This window comes from Ictalurus furcatus, chromosome 5 (genome assembly GCF_023375685.1).
Source record: "Ictalurus furcatus strain D&B chromosome 5, Billie_1.0, whole genome shotgun sequence".
NCBI lineage: Eukaryota > Metazoa > Chordata > Actinopteri > Siluriformes > Ictaluridae > Ictalurus > Ictalurus furcatus.
Window position 1 is genome coordinate 17,065,910 of NC_071259.1, and position 27,049 is coordinate 17,092,958.

Sequence of the window (27,049 nt, forward strand, 5' to 3'; positions counted from 1 at the left end):
CTCATCTATCCTGTTGGATCACATGCATATAGGTGTTGTGTTTAAAAAAAAAAAATAAAAAAAAAAAAAACCGGGGAAGCAAGAGAAGCACCTTGAATAGACTTTCATAACTTGGAGCCCTGGAGCTTTGCATTGGCACACATCTAGATTTAATATAGCATCTCCCCCTCTTCACTCTACCACACATACCTCCGTCATTTGGTAGTGATTATCACACGGTCTGTGAAAGCGTCTTGAACAGGCCGCTTTAGCCAAAAACCCTTCACTTTGTTCTTTTGGGATGTTTTAGATGGCCCTTCATCTTAATGGCTCTGCCTTGACTTCACTTACCCATCAATCTCACACACTCCCTCTGGAATTCTAATATTATGCTCAGATGGGAAAGACAAAAAAAAAAAAAAAATCCATTTAGATAAAAAGGAAAGCAAAAACAAAAGTCCAAGGAGCATTTTCTGAAAGCATCATGTGTGTGACAGTAATAACAGATTTTCTGTTTTCTCATCTTTGCCAGCTCTGTTCTTAATTTGAGCCTGCTTTAGTTCTTGTAAAGCGATCAAACAAAAACGAAGAGCTCCCCAGCAAGAATCTAAGCCGAGCCGTGGATTCTCAGGGACGGTTCTCAAGCCTAGCTGTGTTGGCCTGACGTTTAAAAGGCTAATCGACCCTGACAATTGAATTTTGGGGGTTTTGCTTATGATTTGAATATATTACGCCTCATGTTTTCGTTCATTTATTCATCTTCATCAACTGCTTTATCCCAGCGAGGGTTGCATTGGATGCAGAGCCTAGTGCGTGAGGTGGGAATACACCCTGGATGGGATGCCTGTATCATGCACATACATATTCACCTGTGCACAATTTAGTGTAGTCCATCTTGCATGTTTGCTGGAGGTGTGAGGAGTTGGGGAAGCAGAAGGGACTCTACATGGATACGGGGAGAGTATGCGCTACTCCACACAGACAGTAACCTGAGCTCAAGGTCGATTTGGGGACACTGAAGCTGCGAGCTGTGAGGTGCCCAATTACTTTGTGAAATTCAAGTGAACAGGATGAACAGCTCCACCAACAGTCTAGATGCCACACAGAGTTCTCATCAATGTGGATCTAGTCCTGAAACATATCACTACTTGATGGCATGCTGAAGAGGCTGGTGTGGTTGGTGGTGGCCAGTAGGTGTTTGAGGGCATCTAGATAATTGGGCCTTCTTGGGTCTCTACTAATCTCTCTCTCTCTTTCTCTCTCTCTCTCTCTCTCTCTCTCTCTCTCTCTCTCTCTCCCTCAATGGTTGCAAACGACCACCCGTCTCTTATCTCGTATTCCTGCCTGGGAAAGGCAAAATAAACAGGCTGCCAGCGGCCTTTGAGCCACCCTTGCATTGAGTGATAACCCCCCAAAATACTCAGGGGATGAGGAAACAAGGAGCGGGGGTACCAGAGAAGGGAGAAATTATTCTAATCATTTTATTCACATCCAACGGCTGAAGGAAGAAAGGAATTCTGCAGCGTTTCAAAATTAGCAAGGGGGGAAATATGGTTTCTTGGCCGACTCTTCAAATCTACAGTATGTAAAAGAGAAGGGGGGGAGGGGCAGAGAGTTCAGAAAGGGCTGCAGCTAAGTTTATCAAAAGGCTTTTATGATAAATTCCACCATACTTTTAGTCCCATTTCTGCATTGCAGAAGACACATGAGGTGATGGCAGAGAAGCCAGAATGGAAATCAGAAGCACAGACGTAAGGGAAGCACAGGTTTCATTTTTAGCAGAGCTGTTATTAAATTATTGTCTTCTAACATAGTCTATCATTTCTGTGGTTGTCATTTTTACATTAAAAAAAATATATTTCTTAAAAAAAAAAAAAAAGTTATGAAACTGTGGGTCAATAGGGTAAATGAGACAATGGAAACTAAAGCTGAATGCTGTTCAAAAATAAGATATAACACATAATTCAATTATTGTTGAAGTATTGTGTTTTTGGACTATCTCTCTATAATCTTAGGGAGTGTAATATATGTCTAAAAATGGCTGAAAGGAGAGTATCCACAAAGGTTTGAAGTGCTGCCCTGTTGCTGTGTCTCATGAGGTCTTGGTGGATTTCTCCTCAATAAATCTCTAGTTATGGTTTTTGTGCAGTAGATGAGAAACTGATCATGTGACCTGACCACAGCCCTGCACGAATCAGAGGCCAGAATCTCTTATCATACTGGACAGAGGGAGACCTGCAGGTTTGTTATCTTCAGTCCTCTGGCCATATACTTCTTAATGTCAATGTCACATGATTTTTTTCCATTTACCGTAACAGAAAAGATGTTCAAAATCAAATGTCCGAATGGGGAAAAATGTCATCTCGGTGACTTTGACCAGGGCATGGTTGTTGGTGCCAGACAGGCTGGTTTGAGTATTTGTGAAACTGCTGATCTGGGATTTTCACACACAACAGTCACTTTAGTTTACAAACAGTAACCAGCAAACAGCAACCCAGTTCAGTGGGTGGAAATGGCTTGTTGAGAGAGGTCAGAGGAGATTGGCCAAGCTGGTTCAAGTGGACAGGTTGTGGTCATTCAAATAACCACACTTTATTACAGTGGTAAGCAGAAGAGCATCTCAAAACATAAAAGAAACAAACCTTGAGGTGGATGGGTTATAACCACAGATGTCCACATCGGGTCTGCTTCTGTCAGCCAAGAACAGGAATCTGAGGCTATAGCGGGTGCAGGCTAATTGAAACGAGGCAGTTGAATATGGGGAAAAATGTTGCCTAGTCTTTTTTTCTAATTTAACAACTGTCCATTTTAGGTCAACCTGTGCCCAGTGTACCCTCAGTTTCCTGTTGTGCATTCTGAGGGGCTTTTCTGCTCGACACAGTTATAAAGTGTGGATATTTGATTTAATTTGGCCTTCCTGTCTGCTCGAATTGGCTGAATGGACAATTGTATGAATGAGCTGGTGTACAGGTGTAAGTAGTGGTTGTATATAGAGGTCTTCTAAATAAATGTTTAATTATATAAACTGTACTTCAGCCTAAATCATTATTGCAGTTGTGCTCAAGTGAATCTTTATTACAGAATTCACAACAGGAATCTGAGGCTATAGTGGGCACAGACTCACATGACACTAGACCAGGCAGACTAGCTCATGCAGATACAGGTCAAGAGTTTCTGGTAATGTTCATATCAAACATCAGAATGGAGTGAAAAAGTGCGATGTGTGACTTTAACCGTGGCATGGTTGTTGGGGCCAGCTGGGCTGCTTTGAGTATTTCAGAAACTGTTCATCTCTGTTCATTTCACACACAACAGTCTGTAGATTTTACAGGGAATGGTGCAAAAAACGAAAGAACATCCTGTAAGTGGAAGGACTGCTGCCTGAAACACCTTGTTGTTACGAGAGATCAGAGGAGAATTACCAGACGGGTTTGAGCTGACAATAAGTCTATAGTAACTCAAATAATCACTGTTTTCAACCATGGTGAGCAGAAAAGCATCTCACTAGAAGACCACATCAGGTTCGACTCTTGTCAGCCGAAAACAAGAATTTGAGACTATCATGGGCACAAACTCACCCAAACTGGACGGTTGAAAACTGGAAAAAGACCAGGTGTTTTTTTTCTTCACCCTTTAATCTTCAGCTGTCCAGTTTGGATGAGTCTGTGCCCATGATAGTCTCAGATTCTTGTTCTTGGCTGACAGGAGACGAACTCAATGTGACCTTCTGCTGTTGTAGCTCATCCACCCCAAATTTCGATGTTTTGTGCATGCTGAGATGCTTTTCTGCTCAGCACGGTGGTAAAGAGTGATAGAGTTACTATATCCTTCCTGGCAGCTCGAAACATTCTGGAAATTTTCCTCTGAACTCTCTTAACAACAAAAGTGCTTTGAGCCAGAGAATTGGCATTCACACAATGGTTTTTGTTTTTCGCACCATTCCGTGTAAACACTACAGGTGCATCTCAAAACATTAGAATATCGTGGAAAAGTACATTTTTTCCCATAATTTAATTCAAAATGTGAAATATTTCCAACCTTTTTTTGTTTTAATCTTGATGATTATGGCTTATATTTCATGGGAATCAAAAATCCAGTATCTCAAAATATTATAATAAAGGATTTATAATACAGAAATGTCGACCTGAGAAAAGCTCTAATCAGATAATTAACTCTAAACACCTGCAAAGGTTTCCTGAGCCTTTAATCTTTCAGTCTGGTTCATTCAGTACACGCAACCACAATCATGGGGAAGATGAAAGTAAATTTTGCATTTCATTTGGAAATCAAGGTCCCAGAGTCTGGAGGAAGAGTGGAGAGGCACAGAATCCAAGTTGCTTGAAGTCCAGTGTAAAGTTTCCAGTCAGTGATGATCTGCGGTGCCATGTCATCTGCTGGTGTTGGTCCACTGTGTTTTCTCAAGTCAATAGTCAATGCAGTGTCTACCAGGAGATTTTAGAGCACTTCATGCTTCCATCTATTGATGAGCTTTATGGAGATGCTGATTTCCTTCTCCAGCAGGACTTGGCACCTGCCCACAGTGCCAAAACTACTAGTAACTGATTTGCTGGCCATGGTATTACTGTAATTGACTGGCCAACAACTCGTCTCCCCTGAACCCCTTAGAGAATCTATGAGAGACACCAGACGCTGCATTGATGGAGTAATATGTGCAAAAGGAGCCCCGACCAAGTATTGAGTGCATGAATTAATATACTTTTCAGAAGGTCGACATTTCTGTATTATAAATTCTTTATTTTAATATTTTGAGAGACTGGATTTTTGATTTCCATGAGCTGTAAGCCGTAGTCATCAAGATTAAAACAAAAAAAGGCTCGAAATATTTCACTTTATGCATAATGAATCTAGAATATATAAAAGTTCCACTTTTTGAATTAAATTACGGGAAAAAATGAACTTTTCCACGATAGCCAAATTTTTTGAGATGCACCTGTAGAGACTGTTGTGTGTGAAATTCCCAGGAGATCAGCAATTTCAGAAATACTCAAACCAGCCCATCTGGCACCAACGTCCATGCCACGATTAAAGTCCCAGAGATATATAAGAGAAAATACTGAATGTGTGTGCTCCCAAGTGTATGTAGTGTGCATTGAAATGCTATTTTATGTTACATTTTCAGATAAGTATTTTAGGAAGAGAAGCTCAGTAAAATGAACCACTTTGCCAAAGGAAGTAAACATTTTGATATTCTGAGCCTTTTAGACCAGCACACAGAGCGACATGGTTGATGCGTACACAAAGCACATTTTTGCACTCAGGTCCTGCTGTGTACCATGTGTGACACGGACATGCTTTCTGGCTGGAAACACTACAAACACTACATGCTCTGGTGTCAGTTAAAATGTAAACTTTATGAAAATTCTTACTGCCTCTGAGTGTAGGGGTGTTGTGGGGAAAACAATCTATATGTGATCATATACAGTGGAAATACATGTTTATAATAATCTGATGGCTGCAGTTCATCACACAAGCCCAGCTCTGTTATTAGACACAGCGAGTGCAGTGTGCCTGCTGTTGTGGGATTTTTATCACAGCGATCCTTTGTTAAATGTGTAAATGAAAAGAAATGAAAAATGGTTTGTTTATGTATATACAGTACATAGGACATTTTTTTTTTTTTTTTACGTGCAAACAATAGCAGTGAATTTAACCTAACATTCTGTGGATTGTACGTTTATTTACCATAATGCAAGCTCAATGTTCCAAGTAGTAGGCCTATAATTGCATGCCTACTATTAAAAAAATACAAATAAATACATAAATAGCAAAGGTGGTGAGGGGGGAATTATGGATAGTTGGCAACATATAAATTACCCGGCTCATTTTGAGTACTTTTTCAACTGATTTCCTTCAGTGCTCCAAAAGACGAGTCGACTTGTCTGTTTAGATTTATGTAATCGCATAGCGTGCTCAAATAGTGCAACTGAGCACACTATATAATAAGCTGAAATTATTCATCAATATTTCAGCACACTCACTGCCTTTTCCTTAGAGCTGTAAAGTTTATATGGTGTTTACCTGGCGGAGTCCGTCATCCCCGTTAGCTTAAGTGGGAATACTTAGTCACTTCTGGGATATGCAACCCACCAGACATTTTATGTGTTTGGCCCACTGTGCTCTTATAACACTATTATTTAATGTCTTTGCAGCAACAAATAAATTCTGTCACGTCCTGGCTGTGGACATTGGCTGCCTTTTGACTAGTGATTTTTATCATGTGCGCCACAGTTTTAATGTAAGGCAGAAGCTGTGTTTTCAAACTGCTTTCACAGTTCCTGTCTCAATGACGAAGCAGCAATATATATATATTTTCTACGTCATGCTTTCCATATAAGACTCTCTAGGCGAATTTAAAGCAAAGCAGTGCTTACTTTGGGAGAGTAGTGTGTGAAAATACGAATCCAGTGTCTCTTTACCAAAAATAACATTGATTTAAGTTTATTAATCCATTCTTCATACGCGATCTGTCATATTTTGCTTGGATGCAGGCGTTTGACATGCCGTTTTTATTTTTATATCATCGATTTTCATGTAGCTCTCTTAATCATTTGAATCAAGGTTGGATGAACAGTGGTGAACGCGTTCTACATCATGTGATCGTGTTAGTATTGATTTTGGACTAGGCTCTCTCTTTTATTTGTTAAGAGACCTCCGGGAGTTTTAGACGCCTGGAGCTCGGCGCACCTAAGCAGCCAGGAAGTAGACGCTCTCTTTTCCATCACTGTTTTAATGACTCTCTGAAACGAGACCTTTCCTCTGGCTTCTATTTATTTATTTCTGCCTTCTGTCATGGTGCATTATGAAACCAAGAGTTAATAAATGCCCGTTGCGGCTTATCGTCAAACCCTGGGGCGATGATAAATTTGGCGAGATAGAGTCTTTGCACAGGGCAGGCTTAAGAACAGCTGCATTTCACAAGTTTCCCTGTGTTTTTATTAACAGACTGAATAATTACACACGCCGGTAGCCAACTTGGAGCAGCACGCCACTTCCAAGCGGTTTCCCCTTGCCAACATCATCTGCCAGAGCCTCTTTTCTCTGGCACACTAGAGAAATGAACCATTCCTCAAACTCCTTCCCTAGAAGCTGATGAAGTGGAAGATGCCGTTGTATCAGTGCCCCTAAAATCACATCAATACTAATCAAGCGAAAAAAACAAAAAGGGGCTGGGGTAGGGGGGACACACACAAATATGACACTTTTTGGAAATGTGATGAATTTGGTTACTTTAACTAGTTTGTTTTGAATGCAGTGGATGTTGGTGGCCTTAATTTTGAACATTGTGAGCTCTCTGGAGAGCAAATATAGAACAGCTTGGTTTCAGCAGGAGCCTGGATGTTTTGAGGAACAGCTTCTTGAATTCATATTCAGTAGAGAGAAAAAAAAAACACCATGCTATAATAAGCGCATTCTCCTGAACAGAAGTGAAAAACTGACCTGTTTGTTATACTGTGATCATCTCAGCCTACTTTTGTACACAAATGCATTCATGAGTCCATCAGTGTCGGACGCACATTGTAGTCTGCAAGCGAACCGATTCAGCTTCCACGCTCCTACTGGTTTTTTTTTTTTTTTTTTTGCCACTCGTTTGGCTGGAAATGCAAGATAAGAGGGCAAAGAGCAGAAAAAAAAGCGGAAAGACTGTAAGAACGAGCAGGAAAAGCTCAACAGTGTGCCAATTTGTGTGTATGGTGCTATCGCTATTAATGTAGTGATGGAACACAGCCCTGTATTCTCCAGAAGAGAGACGCACACTTACTGTGAGGTCTTGTGTACTTGACACCCTTTTGTTTTGCAAACAAAGAAATTGCATTTCTCCATGAATAATTTAGCTGTTTGATACACAACCGGTCACTGGGGCACGCAGAGACTATAGCTCCAATGCGTGCGCATGTTGATGAGCTGTTCTACAAATCTGATGCTCACGGCACTCTACGTGAACTATAAGATGCTCTGTGCTCTGAGGGACTTAAGTAATTAAGCTGCTAATGCTTTATATTCCAGTGCCCTTATTGCAGTGTGAGAAATGTGATGTGCTCACACATAAGTTAAATGTAGCTGCACTGTATTAAATATGGAAATATGGCATATTAGAATACTGTACATGAATAAATACACACCAGAATTCCACAGCTGTTGTGAAGTAAACCAAATACCACAAATAATGCTGTCATCAATATCTGATTCAATAGGACACAAAATAGTAGGAAAAAAATCAGTCAAAAAAAACCCCAAAACAATAACAATAATAAAAAAAAACAATCCAAAAACTCAACAATTTACAGATAAGGGTAGAGTTTGGGGCAGCATTTGTAAAACTGTTATTTATTTGATTATTTAATTACTTATTTATATGCATTAAAATATATATTTTCCCACGTGCCATGAATTTGTGTTAAGACTCAACACGTGTGTTAGGCTGTAACATACTTTAAACCGCATTTACTGAAGTGCGCACAACCTTTATTGCGTTTATTTTAATTCATGTTAATGTGGATAAATAAGTGGGAAGTTTAAATAGGATATATTATGTTCATGGTTTTATGTGGTGTTCAGAATGTACAGAACACGCAGTTTAACTACTCAGCATGCCAGAGGTATTCAAACTGTGTTATAGATTGCAGGGTAGGGGTAAGATGGAAAATGCAACAAAAAAAAAAACTTATTTAAAATGATTGCATGAGACTTCCCAACCTTTATGCATTTTGTGTATGAGCTCTGCATTTTAATATCAGGAACTCAAAAATGAATGAGTTTCCTGTTTTCTCTAATACTAAATGGTAGATTAGCCAATAGGTGTATTGAACTCTCCAATATTAACTGATGCCCCTTGGAAGCCCCGCTCCCTCCCCAATTTCTCATTAGTAATTTTTTGGCTGGTGTTCTTGTATTGACTAAATTTTCCAGTTGGAAAGATGCACTTACACGGCTCAGTCACTTTCCGTCGTGGTAAATGGAGAATGTTTAATATGTAATAGGAGCTATCAATATGTGTGATTTAACAAACAGTTTGTTTGCTCTTCTGCACTGGTCAGCGCTCAGATGTGTTCGTACAGTTTGAGCAGAGGAGAAAATGGTGGCTGAGTGGAAGCATTTAAGTCTACCCACTCCTGTTCAAATGGTTGGTATTTGTGATGTAAAAAAATGAAACCAAGATAAATCGTGTCGGAACTTTCTCAAAAAGGTTTCAAAAGCAGCCCTAAAGCATGATGCTGCCATCGCCATACCTCACCAATGGGTATAGTGTTCTTAAGGTGATGTGCTTATTGCACCAAACATACCTTTTGGAATTGGTCTCATCAGTGGATTAGTGAGGCTACAATAAAGCAAAACTGAACTGGTTCATTCTAGCCCAACAGATAGGGTGCTACAGTCATGTGAAAATAAGTACACCCCATGGACAAGCAAACATTTGATAATCTTTGAAACAGTGCCTATTAATAAAGTTGATATACTTGAACAAAGCCACAAGGAAAATCAGCTTTTTCAATCATTTATTCAACAGAAATAATAGTTGGGATATTCTTCTGTGAAAATGTAAGTACACTCTTGGTCTCAGAAGCTAGTATTTCCCCCTTTAGCAGAAATAACTTCTTGTAGGCGTTTTGCATAATTCTCCACCAGTCTCTGACATCGGCTTGCAAGAATTTTTGAGCACTATTCCCTGCAATATTCTTTCAGTTGCAAGATGTTTAAGGGTTTTCTGGCATGTACTGCCCGTTTCAAATCCCCCCACAACATTTCAGTGGGATTCAAATCCAGGCTTTGACTAGGCCATTCCATAAACCTCCATTTCTTCTTTTTGAGCCATTCTTTGGTGGATTTGTGAGTGTGCTTCAGATCATTATCATGTTGAAAGGTCCACTTTCGGTTCAACTTCAACTTTTGGACAGATGTCCTTACATTATCTTCAAGCACTCTTTGATATGATGCAGAATTCATAGTTGAATCAATGAATTCAAGCTGTCCAGTCCCTGAAGCAGTGAAGCAACCCCAAACCATAACGTAACATCTTGGGCTGAATTTGCTGGGGTGTCCAGTCCTGGACAAATTGACATCGTTTGAAATATCCGCCATTTGTAGATGATTTTCCTTACAGTGGAATGATGTATTTCAAATAATTTGGAGATCTTTTTAAATCCCTTGCCAGACTCATAGGCATCCACAAACCTTTTTTTCTGAAGGCCTTACAGAATGCTTTAGATCTTGGCATGATGACACCACACACCTCAATAACAAAGGGAACACAAGACACTAGATATGAGAGGGGTATAAATAAGACCGGTTCCACCTGCACTCCCTAAACAGCCTCTAATCACTGACACCCAATCTTGAGCACCTGATTCTAATTTATTGATTTGAAGCTGTGATAAATGTAGGGGTGTACTTACTTTTTCCATGTGACTGATCTGTTTTTTGTTCATTTAAATTGTGAAAATTACTACAAAATGTCAATTTTATGTCATTTGATGGAGTGTAACCTTTATTAATAGGCACTGTTTCAAAGAGGATCAAATGTTTGCTTGTCCAAATATGTAAAAAAAAAAACAAAACCCCAACAACAGTTTCCATGGGGTGTACTTATTTTTTCCACATGACTGTATGCTATAGTGTTACGTGCTTACAAGAAGGAGGCATGATGAAATGTTGTCTTAGAATCTGCCACATTGCTGTATGATCGGAGTTGAGTGCTGAATATAAAGCTATCATGTTTCTGAGCAGCATTTCTCTTCTGAGTGCCATCCTCACTACAGCATACATACAGTAGTACACCTTTATGTAGAATCGCTTTTTGTTGCCTTAATTAACACACGTTGTGTGTTGTCCTTGTGTTCCTTTCTGTAGGTAATATACTGTAGGTATGTGTTAAGTTACTTGCAAGACTAATAATATTACTAACGATACTAAAATTTAACAAGAAAATTGTATATTTGTTGACGTGCAGTGTTCTGTAATGAGATGTTTGTTTAAACATTTATGAAGCAGTCTCATGTGTCAGTGCTTTGTAACAGTCAGTAAGTTCTCCTCACAGGAGAGGAGAATGTTCCTATTTCCAGATTTTTTACTAAATTCAAATGAGAGCGGCTGGTGAGGATAGGAATTTTTGTAGCTGCTATAACGTAAGTAACTTCTCACAGAGGTCCCATAACATCAAACATAACTATACTGATTAAAAAGTGTGACGTCTTTCTTTAATTAATACATTTTACTTATACTGTGGTATAAGAGAAATAAAACACTTTGGTTCTGCATAACACCAACACGTGGTTTATTATTTTCCAATGACAGCATCGTGTAACTGGGCTTTATTCTTTTTATTCTCTGTATGTATATTATAAGATGTAGTACAGAGCTAATGTTACAGAGCTAGAGTCTCAGATTAAAATATAGTGACTGTATCACTTCCACTTTAATTTAAATCTTAATTATAAATCTGCTTTAGTCTTTCTGTATATATGCCTGTCTCTCTGTCTGTGTATATCTGTCTGCCTAATTAATCAATTAGTGCGAGTATTTATAGAGGTATATTCAAAACCTACAGGTATAGATAAGAATATACTGATTTGAAATATTTTTATAAAAAAACAAAAAGCTTGTACTGTCCTGGCGCTAATGGCAGTTAATGTCGTGCTCTTTGGAAATGAAAAGGAAAAATAATGATGTACCAAAATTGTGCTAATGGATTGTACTCTTAGTCTTCCTACTGTTTCACCCTTTGTGGAAAATGAAGCCTTGGTACAGAAATTGATTTGAACAGCCTGTAGGCAAGCTTGTGTTTGCTGCTCTACTCTAATTCAGGTCAGTTGCTAGCATGTTTGCTGTCATCGGCGGTTCTTCTTTCTGCTTCTTACTGAAGCCACAGCGGCACCACCTCGCTTTCTTTCCTGTGTTCTTCTAAAAACTACAGATGAACAGGAGTGCTAATATTTGATCACGCCAAGCATGAGAATAAAAAGCATTTGCTTTTTATAAATCTGCATAGTTTTTTTTCCCCCAAACATGCACTGAGCCCAGCAGTATTAATACATGATGTTATGTTTTTATTAGTGCTTAGTTGATTTAGCTTTTTTTTCCCTCCGTGTTGGACAGTGTTGCAGTTAGATGAATAAATAAAACCGTGGTGAAAGCAGCGCAGGTGAACATAATCTTGCACATGCTTATATAAAGATTCCATTAGCTAGCAGTTCGGTTTAAGAATCTTTATCGTGCAAATACATATTCACAAGTCGGCACTTTGGTTTTTACCTGCCACGTTCCTGTGTTAAGAGAAGAATCAGTATGAGACATCGTTCTGTTGCATTATTTCAGTTGCCCTACATGTGCTGAATGGAGTGATGTGGCAAAACAAGAGAGACCACGGTGAGGATGCCTGCAAGTGAAGCAGATGGAGGCATAGAGTGAGAAACGGAAAGGGTGATTATCTAAGGATGGGGAGATGATTAATCTTCTCCTGTGAAGTGCAGCTATTGATTGCGGTGTAATGAATTCAGGAAAAGAGGAGCATTGGTGGAAAGTGGAGCTTAATACAGATAGTTGCTGGGTTTCTTGCTCAGTAACATGAACCAAAGGCTTATTATTAAACAATATCACAGCCAAATGAAGCTGAACATCTTTAGTGATTTTTTAAATTAATTTATTTTTTTTACAGACAGCGTTGTCCTACATATACATTTTACTGGTTGTAAAATGTATATGTAGAACCGGTTGTAATATATACTAATGTAGTTAACAAATCCTAAGCAGCTATGATATCTTTATATTACTGTATTTAGTGAGGTCTTAAATTATTATCATTATCCATTCACCGAGCACTTTATTATACTAACACTGGGTAGGGCCTCCCTTTGCTCTCAAAACTTCAGTTCTTCATGGCTTGGATTCCACAAGATGTTGGAAACATTCTTTGAGATTCTGGTCCATGTTGACATGATTGCATCACGCAGTTCGTGCAGATTTTTCAGGTGCACTTTCATGTTGTGAATCTCCTGTTCTACAACATCCCAAAGGCGTTCTATTGGATTCAGATCTGGTGTCTGGGAAGACCACTGAAGAACATTGATCTCATTGTCATGTTCCTGAAACCAGTTTGAGGTGACTAATGCATCGTGACGTGGTGTATTATCATACTGGAATTAGCCATTAGAAGATGATAAATTGTGGCCATGAAGGGATGCACATGGTCAGCTACAATACTTAAATAGTTTGTGGCATTCAAGTGATGATTGTTTGTTTGGTATTAACAGGCCCAAAGTGTGCTAAGAAAACATTCCCCACACCATTACACCATCTACACCAGCCTGGACTGTTTACACAAAGCAGGTTGGGTCCATGGATTCATGTTGTTGGTGCTATATTCTGTGTGCCTCAGCAGAAAATGAGCTTCATCAGACCAGGCTACTTTTTTCTTGTTTTCAACGGTCCAGTTTTGGTGAGCCTGTGCCCACTGCAACCTCAGCTTTCTGTTCTTGGCTGAACCCGACGTGGTCTAGCCAATCTGCCTCAAGGTTCAACGTAATGTGCATTCTGAGATACTTTTTGTACACAATTGTACAGAGTGGTTATCTGATTTACTGTATCCTTTCTGCCAGTTCGAACCAGTCTGGCCATTTTTCCCCATTCTCGTGGTTGATTAGTGAACATTAGTTGAAGGTGCTCGCCCGCATCTGCATGATTTTACCCATTTTCAATGCTGCCACATGATTGGCTGATTAGATAATTGCATGAATGAGTAGGTGTACAGGTGTTCCTATTAAAGTGCTCAGTGAGTGTATATTGTGTAATAAAGATAAAGATAGAATGAAGGTGCAGTCATACTTAAACTGGTACTTTCATGATGTGTTAAAAGTAATAATAATAATAACAGAAGAACAGGAATGAGTAGTGGACAGTACAATAGTAATAGAAATAGCTTTTAAGTGTGAAGTACTGTGTGTGTGTGTGTGTGTGTGTGTGTGTGTGTGTGTGTGTGTGTTCCTGCTATGGACTGGTGTCCCATACAGAGTGTATTCCTGCCTCTTTCCCAGTGTCCCTGGCCAGGATAAAACTGTTACTAAAGATGACTGAATGAATGAATAGTATTCACTTTATTTATTCCTCAAACCAAAGGTTGCTTAATTGGTTTAATATGTCTTTATCAGCGTTGGTATGTGCACAGCAGGTGAAAAGATGTGTGTGATATCTTTCGGCCACAACTTTCATATCGAAGGCTGCAGTTTAATTGGTTCTCTGCACTTCTGCATGTACACTTTCCAGTTGGAAAGCAAGCGTTTGAACATAGCAGCAAGGATCTTTTTCACAACAAAAGATTCAATTATCGGAGTCCTATCTTTAACAGTTCTATGTGAAACACCTTGTGGTAAGTAAACAATGATCTTGTATGAGGAAAACTCTCTGGGTTTTTTTTACTTTGTGTTCGGTAGTCAACACAAGAAATCCATCGTCTGTAGAATAGGGTATTCATCAGAATTCTACTTTAGCCTTCATACTTAATTTTGAGGTATGATTGCAGAGCGGGAAATTTATGAAAACAAGTGAAGCCTGTCTGTTATTAAGCAGAAGGATTCTGTTGTTTTACTTCTAGGGTCCTGGGTTTCTTCTCCAATTGTTAATGAACCATTAAGTTCCAGTCATTAATTAGATTTCTTAGGACTCTGGTTATTTGTCCCAGATCATCAGTGTAACTGTGTATGCTTATGAGTGAGATCCCACCCCCCCCTTTTTTTTTTTCCTAATCTGACTTTTTCTCTGAACACATTATTCTGTTCATTATACCAAATGTTTGCTTCGATGAAATTCATGACTTTCAGGGGAATAGTGCAGGCTGTGCTGGTGTTTGTGTTGCCTGGACGAGATATTGCAATTATCTAGTGTGGTACTTGCAAAATGCCTTTTCATGGAAAGTGAAATAAATGAGCATAGAATAACCAAACATATTACTTATATATTACCAACTTATATGTTGGTTTTATGAAGCTAATTTACAGCACAGTTGGCTTAATATACTTTAATGGTACAGTTTGCCTTTTGTAGATATTTTCACTCATTTTATTTTCCAATAGTGAATGGAAAATAAAGTTCCTGCTGCGCTTCTGTGCGTGTGTGTATGTGTGTGTGTGTGTGTGGGGTGTGAGCAAGAGAGAGTTATTAATCATAGTATGTGTTATATCCTCTGTAGCTGCGGAATCTGAGTAGTCTGGATCTCCGGCACATCTCTGAGCTGAACAACGAGACAGTGATGGAGGTGGTGAGAAATTGCCGGAACCTCAGCTCCCTTAACCTCTGCCTCAACTGGAGCATCAATGATAGGTATGTAATTCACACAAGCATTGCTGTCAAATGGTCAAAAATAAAACAAGCTGTGAATGCACACACTGGCTGCTTGTGTGGTACACCTGAAATCAGGACATTTTTGACAGTCGATCAAGTATTCATTTTATATATATATATATATATATATATGTATGTATGTATGTATGTATGTATGTATGTATGTATGTGTGTGTGTGTGTGTGTGTGTGTGTGTGTGTGTGTGTGTGTGTGTGTGTGTGTGTGTTATAAATACAGTGGTGTGAAAAAGTCTTTTCAATTCTCAACCTTGGCATAGTGTGTTACTGGGTAAGACCTTTTAAGCAACTCTATTTAAGTGATGATTTGATAGAACAGGGTTTGCATTAATCAGGCCTGGTTGTGTCTAGTCCAGATGAACCCCATTATGAATGCAGTTTCATAGATATGGGGAATTAGTAACTATGGGGGCAAATACATTTTCACACAGGCCCAGTTGGTATTGGATAACGTCTTTGCTTCAATAAATAACATTATCATTTAAAAAAACTGTATTTTGCGTTTACTCGGGTTGCCTTTATTTTATCTTAGATTTTGTTTTAATTTCTGAACCAATTTAGTATGAGATATACACAAAAACAGAAGAAATCAAGAAATACTTTTTCACAGCACCGTAAATAGGTAATGGGGTTATTGAGGTTTGAGTGTTTTTGGGGATTATGCTGCTTATTTATGCCTTTTCCAGACCAGACAATGCGATTTTAGGAAAACCTATAGTTCTGACTATATGTGCTTTATATATGTGGCAGGTGCAGAGGTGTTGCTGTTTTTTTATTTTACTCATTGATTTAAAAAATTTTTTTAAGTCGACTTCTTTTCCAGAGCTGGTTTGGTTTTGAGCAACAACCAAACACACAATATCTAGCCAACAGTTGTGCTGTGGTCATAAACTGACATTATTAAATGGCTAGAGGATGATGAGCACACTGCACATGGAAAAATATATTTAAGAGCTATAGTGTTTATCTGCACACCTACAAGGTAAGGGTGTCTAATGAATAGCCCCTAACAATAAACAGAGTTTTAAAAACCTGAGCAATGTGGCTGTGCCTTGTGTACATTCATTGTGCCTGACACTTGTACCAGCACCACACGTACCCACCATCATTTCAGCGTCACTGCTGTGCTGAGAATGATCCAGAACATACGGTATAATAATCTCCAACAAGCAGTGCTCCTGAGATGGTTCCGTTTCTGATGGGCAGGGTCGAGGGAGTCGGCCAACAGATGTCCTACAGTTACTAATTATATAGCTACAAAGTATGAAAAGTGAAGTGGCTGAAATGGTCAGCAGGTCAATCTCTGTTTGCAAAACTTACAATCAGACCGTGCCCCCTGGTTCATCACTGGAAAGATGTATCTGAAATACAGCTTCGGGGAGGGTAAATAAGTTTGTGTAGAACTGTGTATGGTAATATGAAAGCAATATTGTGTTAAATCATGTCACAGTATGTTTTTCTGTGATGTTGAAGTATCGTGTGTTCTATTTTAAAAAACAAACAAACAGCAGAGTTGATGCTAAACTTGTATTTTGAAGTTTAATTTAGACCTTAGATTAATGTAGACCTTAAATTAAAGCATTATCAATCCCAGTTTTTCACTTTCAGTGGAACTGATGAATCAGTTCAGTTCAGCTGCCTTGATTTATTAACACTAGAGCATTCATGACCCGGAGGACTGAAGGCCTTCAAGATTTCGGTGTTCTCATGCTGAAGTGCTACGGCTACTCATTTTCCTACGGCTGTCTGGTTTTATCATGTGTCTGAGTGCGTAGCGGTTTACATGTTATTGAATGTTAAGCCGTTGAATATAACCCACAAAACCATTTCACTGAACAGGAGGTAATACTGTATAACATAATTTAACCCACTGTACAGTACAACTTCCTGAAAATGATTTTGAAATCTTGCGTGGTTGGTCAGAACGTAAGGAGATCATAGCCCGTTGTAGAGCACCAGAGTGAGCTGCATTATTCATTTCAGCCTCGCATGCTGTACATGTAATGCTTTTTAGATAGGGTCATTTTCAGCACGGATCTTTGGTGAAGAGAGTTTAGCCCCGGCCATTTTTAGGTGCTTTTATTATGTAGCCTCATAGAGAGCAGAGAGCTCTTTTAACCTTAGCCCTCTTCAAAGCCCTCACCACACTGAAAACTGAAATCTTTGAAATGGATTTAAAAAACAAAACAAACAAAAAAAAAACAACAACCATGGTTTGTTCCCTGTGAGTGCTTTATTATTTTTTTTGAGAACCTTTGGATTATCTTTAGTGGGGCTTTTTCACCTCTCTTTATTCAGGGTTGGATACGAATGCTGTAATGCTGATCTTCACTTGTGAATTTCTGCCTTTTATGTTCAAGTGTCTCACAAACAGGCAAGATCTAAGAGGGGCAAAAAAAAAAAAGCACATCTTCAGTGATTGGTGCTAATTGTCTTGATGTTCTTGGTCCTTTGATACATTTTTAATTACATACAAAGCACATAACTTTCCTCCCTGACAAAATTAAAGGGTCAGAAAGATTAAAAAACAGATGGTTGGAGAGGGTTGATTTGGCGACAGCTTGGAATTAGTCAGCAGACACATACAGAAATGTACGCTCTTTTATTTCCCCTTTTAATTTTTTTTTTATTTACTTATCTAACATTATAAGACAAGATCAGATGAAACTTTATTGATCCCACACTGGGGAATTTCCCTTGTTACAGCAGCTCAATTACACAAAAAACAGATGAAGAATACACATTAAATACGAATAGAATAGAAAAAATGTCTTGAATACAGATGAATAAGAATATGAATATATACAGTTGACTAGCTCCTCGTTTATATACAGATAAATGACCAATGGAATATTGCACAGTTCACAGTAGAGAGTGAACAACAAATATGAATACATATACTGTCCTTTTGAGCCCTTTATAGTTCTTTTTTTACCTCATATTTGCCTATTGTGTAGTGAAGTAGTTTTACATGTGCCTATATTTATGTTTACATGTGCCTATGTTTTTATGTTTATACAAAGTTACTTATTCAAAGTGAGACACGACACAATCCAAGCACACAATCCTATACAATCTATCCTAGAGCTCTTAAAGGAGCTGGAGGTGTTAGTATGGTGAAAGTTGGGGGCACGGTGACTTAGTTGTTGCACGTTTGCCTCGCACCTCCTGGGGTTGGGGGTTCGAATCCCGCCTCCGCCCTGTGTGCGTGGATTTCGCATGTTCTTCCCGTGCTTTGGAGGTTTCCTCTGGGTACTCCGGTTTTCTCCCCCAGACACGTGCTGTAGATTGATTGGCATTTCCAAATTGTCCATAATGGGTGTGTGAGTGTGTGTGAGATTGTGCTCTGTAATGGGCTGGCACCCCATCCAGGGTGTCCCCCGCCTTGTGTCCCGAGTCCTGTGGGATAGGCTCCAAGCTCCCCTTCAACCCTGTGTAGGTTAAGCAGTATGGAAAATGGATGGATGATGACTGTTCTGTTAACCAAAACCTGCAAGAACGCGCACACACACACACACACACACACACACACACACACACACACACACACACACACACATATATATATATATATATATATATATATATATATACAGTATGTCACAAAAGTGAGTACACCCCTCACATTTTTGTAAATATTTGATTATATCTTTTAATGTGACAGCACTGAAGAAATGACACTTTGCTACAATGTAAAGTAATGAGTGTACAGCTTGTGTAACAGTGTAAATTTACTGTCCCCTCAAAATAACTCAACACACAGTCATTAATGTCTAAACCACTGGCAACAAAAGTGAGTACACCCCTAAGTGAAAATGTCCAAATTGGGCCCAAACTGTCATTATTTTGTGTGGCCACCATTATTTTCCAGCACTGCCTTAACCCTCTTGGGCATGGAGTTCACCAGAGCTTCACAGGTTGCCACTGGAGTCCTCTTCCACCTCTCCATGATGACATCCCGGAGCTGGTGGATGTTAGAGACCTTGTACTCCTCCACCATCTGTTTGAGGATGCCCCACAGATGCTCAATAGGGTTTAGGCCTGGAGACATGCTTGGCCAGTCCATCACCTTCACCCTCAGCTTCTTTAGCAAGGCAGTGGTCATCTTGGAGGTGTGTTTGGGGTCGTTATCATGCTGGAATACTGCATACTGATTATGCTCTGCTTCAGTATGTCACAGTACATGTTGGGATTCATGGTTCCCTCAATGAATAGCCGTATGAGTGCTGCCAGTATTGCTGCAGAGGTTGAAGGGGTGGGGGGGTCAGCCTGTCAGTGCTCAGACCATACGCCGCACACTGCATCAAATTGGTCTGCATGGCTGTCGTCCCAGAAGGAAGACTCTTCTAAAGATGATGCACAAGAAAGCTGGCATACAGTTTGCTGAAGACAAGTAGACTAAGGACATGGATTATGAGACCAAGATAATCTTATTTGGTTCAGATGGTGTCAAGCGTGTTTGGCGGCAACCAGGTGAGGAGTACAAAGACAAGTGTGTCTTGTCTACAGTCAAGCATGGTGGTGGGAGTGTCATGGTCTGGGGCTGCATGAGTGCTGCCAGCACTGGGGAGCTACAGTTCATTGAGGGAACCATGAATGCCAACATGTACTGTGACATAATGAAGCAGAGCATGATCCCCTCCCTTCGGTGACTTGGCCGCAGGCCAGTATTCCAGCATGATAACAACCCCAAACGCACCTCCAAGACGACCACTGCCTTGCTAAAGAAGCTGAGGGTGAAGGTGATGGTTTAAACCCTATTGAGCATCTGTGGGGCATCCTCAAACGGATGGTGGAGGAGCACAAGGTCTCTAACATCCACCAGCTCCGGGATGTCATCATGGAGAGGTGGAAGAGGACTCCAGTGGCAACCTGTGAAGCTCTGGTGAACTCCATGCCCAAGAGGGTTAAGGCAGTGCTGGAAAATAATGGTGGCCACACAAAATATTGACAGTTTGGGCCCAATTTGGACATTTTCACTTAGGGGTGTACTCACTTTTGTTGCCAGTGGTTTAGACATTAATGGCTGTGTGTTGAGTTATTTTGAGGGGACAGTAAATTTACACTGTTACACAAGCTGTACACTCACTACTTTACATTGTAGCAAAGTGTCGTTTCTTCAGTGTTGTCACATTAAAAGATATAATCGAATATTTACAAAAATGTGAGGGGTGTACTCACTTTTGTGAGATACTGTGTATATATATATATATATATATATATATATATATATATATATATATATATATATATATATATATATATATGATTTAGCCAAGATTTTACTCTCAGTCTCTAGGACAGGACTGAGCAAGAAATTGCTGATAATTACACACAAATAGTTATGGTGTTATGTCTGAAGGTATCCTATTCTGATGTGAAAGGTGCTGTAAATCCACTGAAGTAAATTAGACTCCGTTTTGTTTTGTGTCTAAATGTTATGTTCTGTTCATAAATGGCTCAGTATCTGTTGATGAAATATGAGCTCTTTAGTATGACTCATTATTACTTCTGGGACTCTGTTCACACTAACTCAGAGAGGCGGGGGTCCTATAGGCTGTTTGAGTAATCATTTGCAAGTCCAGTTGGCTAAAACGTCACAGGATAGTAAAAACAAACACAGATGGCACTGATATGTAGCATTGTGTACTGGAAAGTGGCTAGGACATGGAACCGCAGGTTGATCTGATTTCATGTGTTGAGCAGAAGCAGGTGTTTCTCTCAGACATCTTTAAGTGCTATCACTCTATATCACAGGTGGACCATTGAGATTATGCCTGGGTCCGTGTGTTTCTGAAGAAGACAGATTACCTATTTAGAGCTTCATCGTGTGCTGGGTAAGGCTTAACACCTGTGCTGTATCAGCCTGTGTGCCTTATGGCTGAAACTGAGGCCAAGAGCAGATGATGACCGCATGCTTCTGTAAAATAATATTATGGAGATTGTTATAGTTCTACTGACATGTGAGTCAGAATGCAAGGGGCAAATATCACCCTTACCATGGAAAAATAAAGCTGTGAGCACAGACACAAAATCACCCTTCAACTGCCCAAATGAGTCTATATATAACTTCACTCATTCATGATTTATTCTTAATTGCTCTTTATTGCAGTTCTCTGTGTGATTTATGTTTCACATGCCCAAAAAAAAGTCACTTCATAACTCTTGATTTTTCTCAGTAATTTATATACCAAAATCTTTTTTTTTTTTTTTTTTTTTTAAAAGTTCACAGCATTTCTTCAAAAATGGTCATCTCCCGAACACACACTGACACATCAGTAACATATTAAAAATAGTTGTGTATGAGTAATATGGTTAAATTCTCAGTTATGTTGAATCTGTTGCATTCTCAGTGGCGTCTGCTTCGGGGCAAATTCGAGTTTATATTAACGCACTTATTCTAATGCGTTATAAACACTGTAATACATATACATTTCTGTGGTCACAGCTTACACAGGGACTTGTATTGCAGACAAGTCACATAAACAGATGTAACAGATAGAGGTAAAGCTGTTTCTGTCATTGGAAAGTCTGCTTTAGTCTGTGTCATGCTGCATTTGTATGTCTTATTAACCTGAAGAGAGGAAAAAGAGAGGCTGGTGAAGGTTTATAGTGTATATTATAATCTAAAACAAACACAAAATTATTCCATTTCATAGATTTTCTAATTAAATGCACCCACAAACAGATAAAATACACTGAAAACCCTAACAAGTTGATTGAGTAAACTCGTTTCATCAATTTAATTGAGTAATGGAGTCTCCCAAAATTTGCATATTTAAGCTCGCTTAACTTGGTGCTCATATAATCTACTCAAATAAATAGGTTCACCTATTATGGTTTTTCCAGATATTACCTTTCATCTAGTGTGGCATAGAGCTGTTTGTGAATGTAAAAAGTCTGCAAAGTTTCAAAAATCAAAGCGTATGACGAACGGAGAAGGAACCGATTCTGAACCGATTCTGAGCTGAAACGAGTTATTAGTAATTCCAGACTTACTTCCTGTTCTAACCTACGTAGGTTTGTAACAAAAAGCCCCGCCTCTGGTCTTCATTGGCTGCTCGCGAGCTGAAACTCGTTATGATAGTGGGCATTTCCTTTTCGACTCTCGCTGACAGCGGTAGACCAATCACAACAGACTGGGACATCTGACCAATCAGAGCAGAGTATGCTTATTGTATAGTGTACTGTATAGTTTACTGAACAGGACTCAAACTCGGCTCGCGGTAGTGAGAGCTGCATGCTAGCCACTATAGTCCACCAGAGATTAAATAATACAGTTCACTTAACGTGGTGTTCATTTCAAGTGTACTTAATTACAGGGTGTCCCAAAATCTCCATCCACTGGGGAAATTAACTTTTTTTTTTTTTTTTAGCCAAAGTAACTTTATTCACAAAAACATCCTTTACATGATTGCCATTTGTTTATAAACACACACAGAGTCATCTCTCCTACTCATGCTGAATTCTTGAATTTCACTACAGCAGTACCAGCAACAGACGAGGCGCAGAGGACCGCCTTTAGCAGTTATCTGCCAATCAGTGCATTAGTTCCCTTATTCCCAAGCGGAACTCATTGCATGGCCAATCACATCAAAGAAAGACCCGAGTGAACTATTTTAATTAGAGATGCACCGATACTAAGTTTCTCAGCCGATACCGATAACCGATTATTCAGAGTGATATCGGCCGATACCGATAGTTCTGCCTTTTATGTCTTCTTTTAAATTAGACTCGACGCTGAAACTCCCGTTTCCTGTTTCGCTGCTGCTCACTTCCAGTGTAAAATTTTGGCAGTGCAGCGTTTAGAGATTACAAACTGCAGTTTTGTCGTCATTCCACACAAGAGACATCTTTACACACAGCACGAAATCAGTGTGTTTTCCGGCCCTCTTTTGATTGACAGGATATAATCAGCCCTGATCATCGGATGTTTTTAAATTATTGGCCAATAGCCGATTGCGGGAAAAATAGCCTTTATTGGCCGATACATCGGTGCATGTCCAATTTGAATAAATCATGATTTTGAGTTCATAACACTTGAAATGTTAAGTCCATGTATTTTGCAGTTAAATAAGTTAAACAAGCATCTAAAATGCAACATTTTAATGTGTAATGTTTAGTCAAGATTACTTGATTGTTCAAGTAAAGACAATGTTGGGGTTTACAACAGTGTAGATGGTGTATCATTCCTTAACTTAAAAAGTTATAAAATTAGAAAATTACTGTGATGATATGATAATGAGTCTTTATTGGTCACATATACATTACAGCCCAGTGAAATTCTTTTCTTTGCATACCCCAGCATGTCAGGAAGCTGGGGTCAGAGCGCAGGGTCAGCCTGGAGCAGAGAGGGTTAAGGGCCTTGCTCAAGGACCCAACAGTGGCAGCTTGGCAGTGCTGGAGCTTGAACCCCCGACCTTCCGCTCAGTAACCCAGAGCCTTAACCGTCAAGCCACCACTGCCCCCATATAATAGGACACGAACACTCCGGGACGTACTGTTAATGGAAAATAATCAGCTGTGTTGGTCTGCATTATCCGTGAAATGTTACCTGAGAAAATATACAAATGATATCACTGATGCTAAACCTGACCCGGTAAAACAAGTTAATGAGAGTTCAAACATCACATCCATAGTGCTGGGATTGCCCCTATTAAAAGTTTTTTACAAATTTTGGTTTAATTTGATATGTCAGTGTTTGAGTCTCTACTTTTTCAGTGTAAAAGTGAAGATCAGATCTCCAGGAAAACATTTTACCCTTTCTTTTTTTTATGATTAAAAAGTGCCTTTTCCAAAAAAAAAACCAACAAAACAACAACAACGAGGAGAGTTGTCTGGGAGAAAACAGGCTCTATTTGATTAATCCTTTTTTATTGTATTGATTTATGGGTTTGGCAGTCTCTCTCCAGGAGTTCATCACCACTGTTTTGAGTGTTAACACAATATTGAATTTACAGTGCGCTGCAGATACTGTTGGTTGAACTTTACCTTTCCTGTTATTTTATGACTATGACTGAATTTATTTGAGGCGTGCTCGGCCCACATCACATCACTGTCTCGCATGGCAGAGCACAGTGTTTTCCCAGCCTCAGCTGTCTCGGCCGTTTATTGGATCTTTAGTGATTCCTTTATAGCATTTGTTTTGAGGACTTTGAGAGAAGCAGGATCTCTGACTTGGTTATCTCAGGCCTCAAGGGACTTCGCTTGGGCTGAGAAAATGGAAAGGGATGAGTTCTGAATTGCAGATATGATGGGCCTTAGTGTGCCACTATTTGATTTTTATACAGTCTCCCATCTGTATATTGAGACCACAAACCTTCAAGGGTTTCAATGAATCTGGTTGATAATGTGGTTTGGTGGTGTGAGTGTTAGATTGCAGCCTGGGAGAGAGGTAGAGGGGAGGGAGAGAGAGGGATAGGGAGAGAGAGAAAATGTACGTACATGGGGTCTTTGTGTCTGTGTGAAAATGTGATGGGGGGATTACCTCCCAGGAGGGACGTCAGTGACACGCTGCTCTTAGCCTTGTTTCCTTATGCACAGCACATAATCCTGCGCTGCAGAATCGACCCCTGCTGAAGGTGTCTGTGCGAGTTAGAGTTTGCTCAGCTTTACCATGATGTCACCTCCACAACTCTGAGTGCACATTTAATGCAGAAGACCTTTTCAAGTTTTCTCTCTCTTTAAATATCCACACAATATATATATATTTACATTTACAGGCATTTGGCAGGCTTACATTGATCTCATTTAAACATCTGAGCAGTTGAGGGTTAAGAGCCTCACTCAGGGGCCCAACAGTGACCGCGAACTCATGATCTTCCCATCCATAGTCCAACATCTTAACCATTAATCTACCACTGCCCCATATATGTAATGTAATGTATCTTCTAATATGTTTACTAACATTTTTGTTTTACTCTATTTATTTATTTATTTATTTATTTATTTATTTATTTATTTTAGTCCGTTAGTTTGATCCAACCAGGCAGCTTATAGATAACTTCAGAAATATTGGCAACAAGTATTGTATATAACAAGAATGATAGAATATGGAGTTATATATAACAAACACAGAAGACTCCAGGGAATTTCCGGATTATGCAGATTAGTTGTTTAGGGGTGATTTCAAAATCCACTACTAGATGCTACCTCTGTAACAACAAGCTGTTGGTGTTGATTGCATGACAGATGCTGTTCCTGAGAGCATGTAACAGGATCTAAATTTTATCAGGCTTCACGGAAATTGAGCCTGAAGTTGTGTGTTATGCTCAGATGACACCAAAATGGAGCTTTTTGGCTGTGCACCATCAGCATGCTTGGTAAAAAATGGGGACTGCATACAAGGAAAAGGCCCTGATAATAATTATATCCACTTTTATAAGGGTGATCCAGCTGAGTTAAACAGTATAAACTTGAATACCATAATTTCTTCAAGGAAGGTTTCACTGAATATTAAATTCAAGTGTGCCAAAACAAACAAACAACAGTGTTTTGCAGGAAAATACCATTCACTGCATTTGTTATGAATCCTTTATATTCAATTTGGTCACTTTTATGAAATGTGCTAGTAGTTGTGGTGTTGACTATATATATTTATGTGTGTGTGTGTGTGTGTGTGTGTGTGTGTGTGTGCACAGAGGGAGAGAGAGGGAGAAATAGATATAGATAGATGGAGAGATATTCTGTTGTGGTCTGTTCTTAAAAAAATTGAAAGCATTTCCCCAGCCTTTCACTACTGCTGATCACATACATGTGCATATCTATTTGTTTTAAAGAGATTATTTTTGTATTTCCCAAAGTAATGGGACACATTAAAGGTTCAATGCATGATGCCTGATACAGGAGGGAAATAATCCTCTGTAATCTGATCTTCCTGAGCTGCAATGAGTTATCCTGATAATTTGATGGTAGTAATTCATGGTCAGGATGGTGTCAGCTCAGATACATCAAGTGTCATTACCTATAACTTCAGGTATGATAGAAGTCAGAGTACACTGTGGTTGGCAGGAGCTGCAGCCAGTCAGGAGGGAGTGAGAGAAAATCTAGAGAACTCATGACATTTAAAAATGAACACAGAACACAGATTGTGCAAAGAAAAAAAAACCCATCAGAAACACCAGTTGTAATAGTTTTGTTCTCTGCAGTATATTTTAACTAGTTAGCTAGAGTTAGCAGGCTACCTTCCTATAACCTTCATGCTTAAGATGCTCTGGGAAAACTCCTACGTTCAGCCTGTGGTTCAGTTCATGCGGCGCGCAGTGAGATTCCAGCAGAGAAACTCTTTTTTCCCTTCAAGCAGAGCTTGAATTGTTACTAGCTAACTAATGTTATGTGAATTATTCATTCTGCATGTTAAATGCTGTTTATGGTCCTGCAGAATGAGCACAGTTAGACTACAGCAGGTTGCTGATGCACGGGCACGGCTGCCTGATCAGCCTATCGCAGTAAAACTAACCGGCTGATGCTTACTCAAAGACAAACTCTTGTTGAGAGTTTTTACTTTATTTGTACAAAATAGTTCTATCATTCTTATAATAGTGGCTTAGTGGCCACTATTATAAGAATGTGCCAGGGTCGGGGGTTCGATTCCCACCTCTGCCGTGTGTGTGGAGTTTGCATGTACTCCCTGTGCTTCGGGGGTTTCCTCCAGGTACCCCAGTTTCCTCCCCCAGTCCAAAGACATGCATTGTAGGCTGATTGCT

At 39.4% G+C, this 27,049-nt stretch overlaps 1 protein-coding gene across 3 annotated transcripts in view; it reads left to right on the forward strand.

The window, feature by feature from the left end:
• Positions 1-27,049, forward strand: part of fbxl17 (F-box and leucine-rich repeat protein 17) — a 266,473-nt gene that overhangs the window by 84,053 nt on the left and 155,371 nt on the right. For all 3 annotated transcript variants that reach the window (XM_053624939.1, XM_053624940.1, XM_053624941.1), the window contains exon 7: positions 15,176-15,306. In XM_053624939.1, coding sequence (XP_053480914.1) covers positions 15,176-15,306 — 131 coding nt within the window. The remainder of the gene's footprint in view (positions 1-15,175; positions 15,307-27,049) is intronic.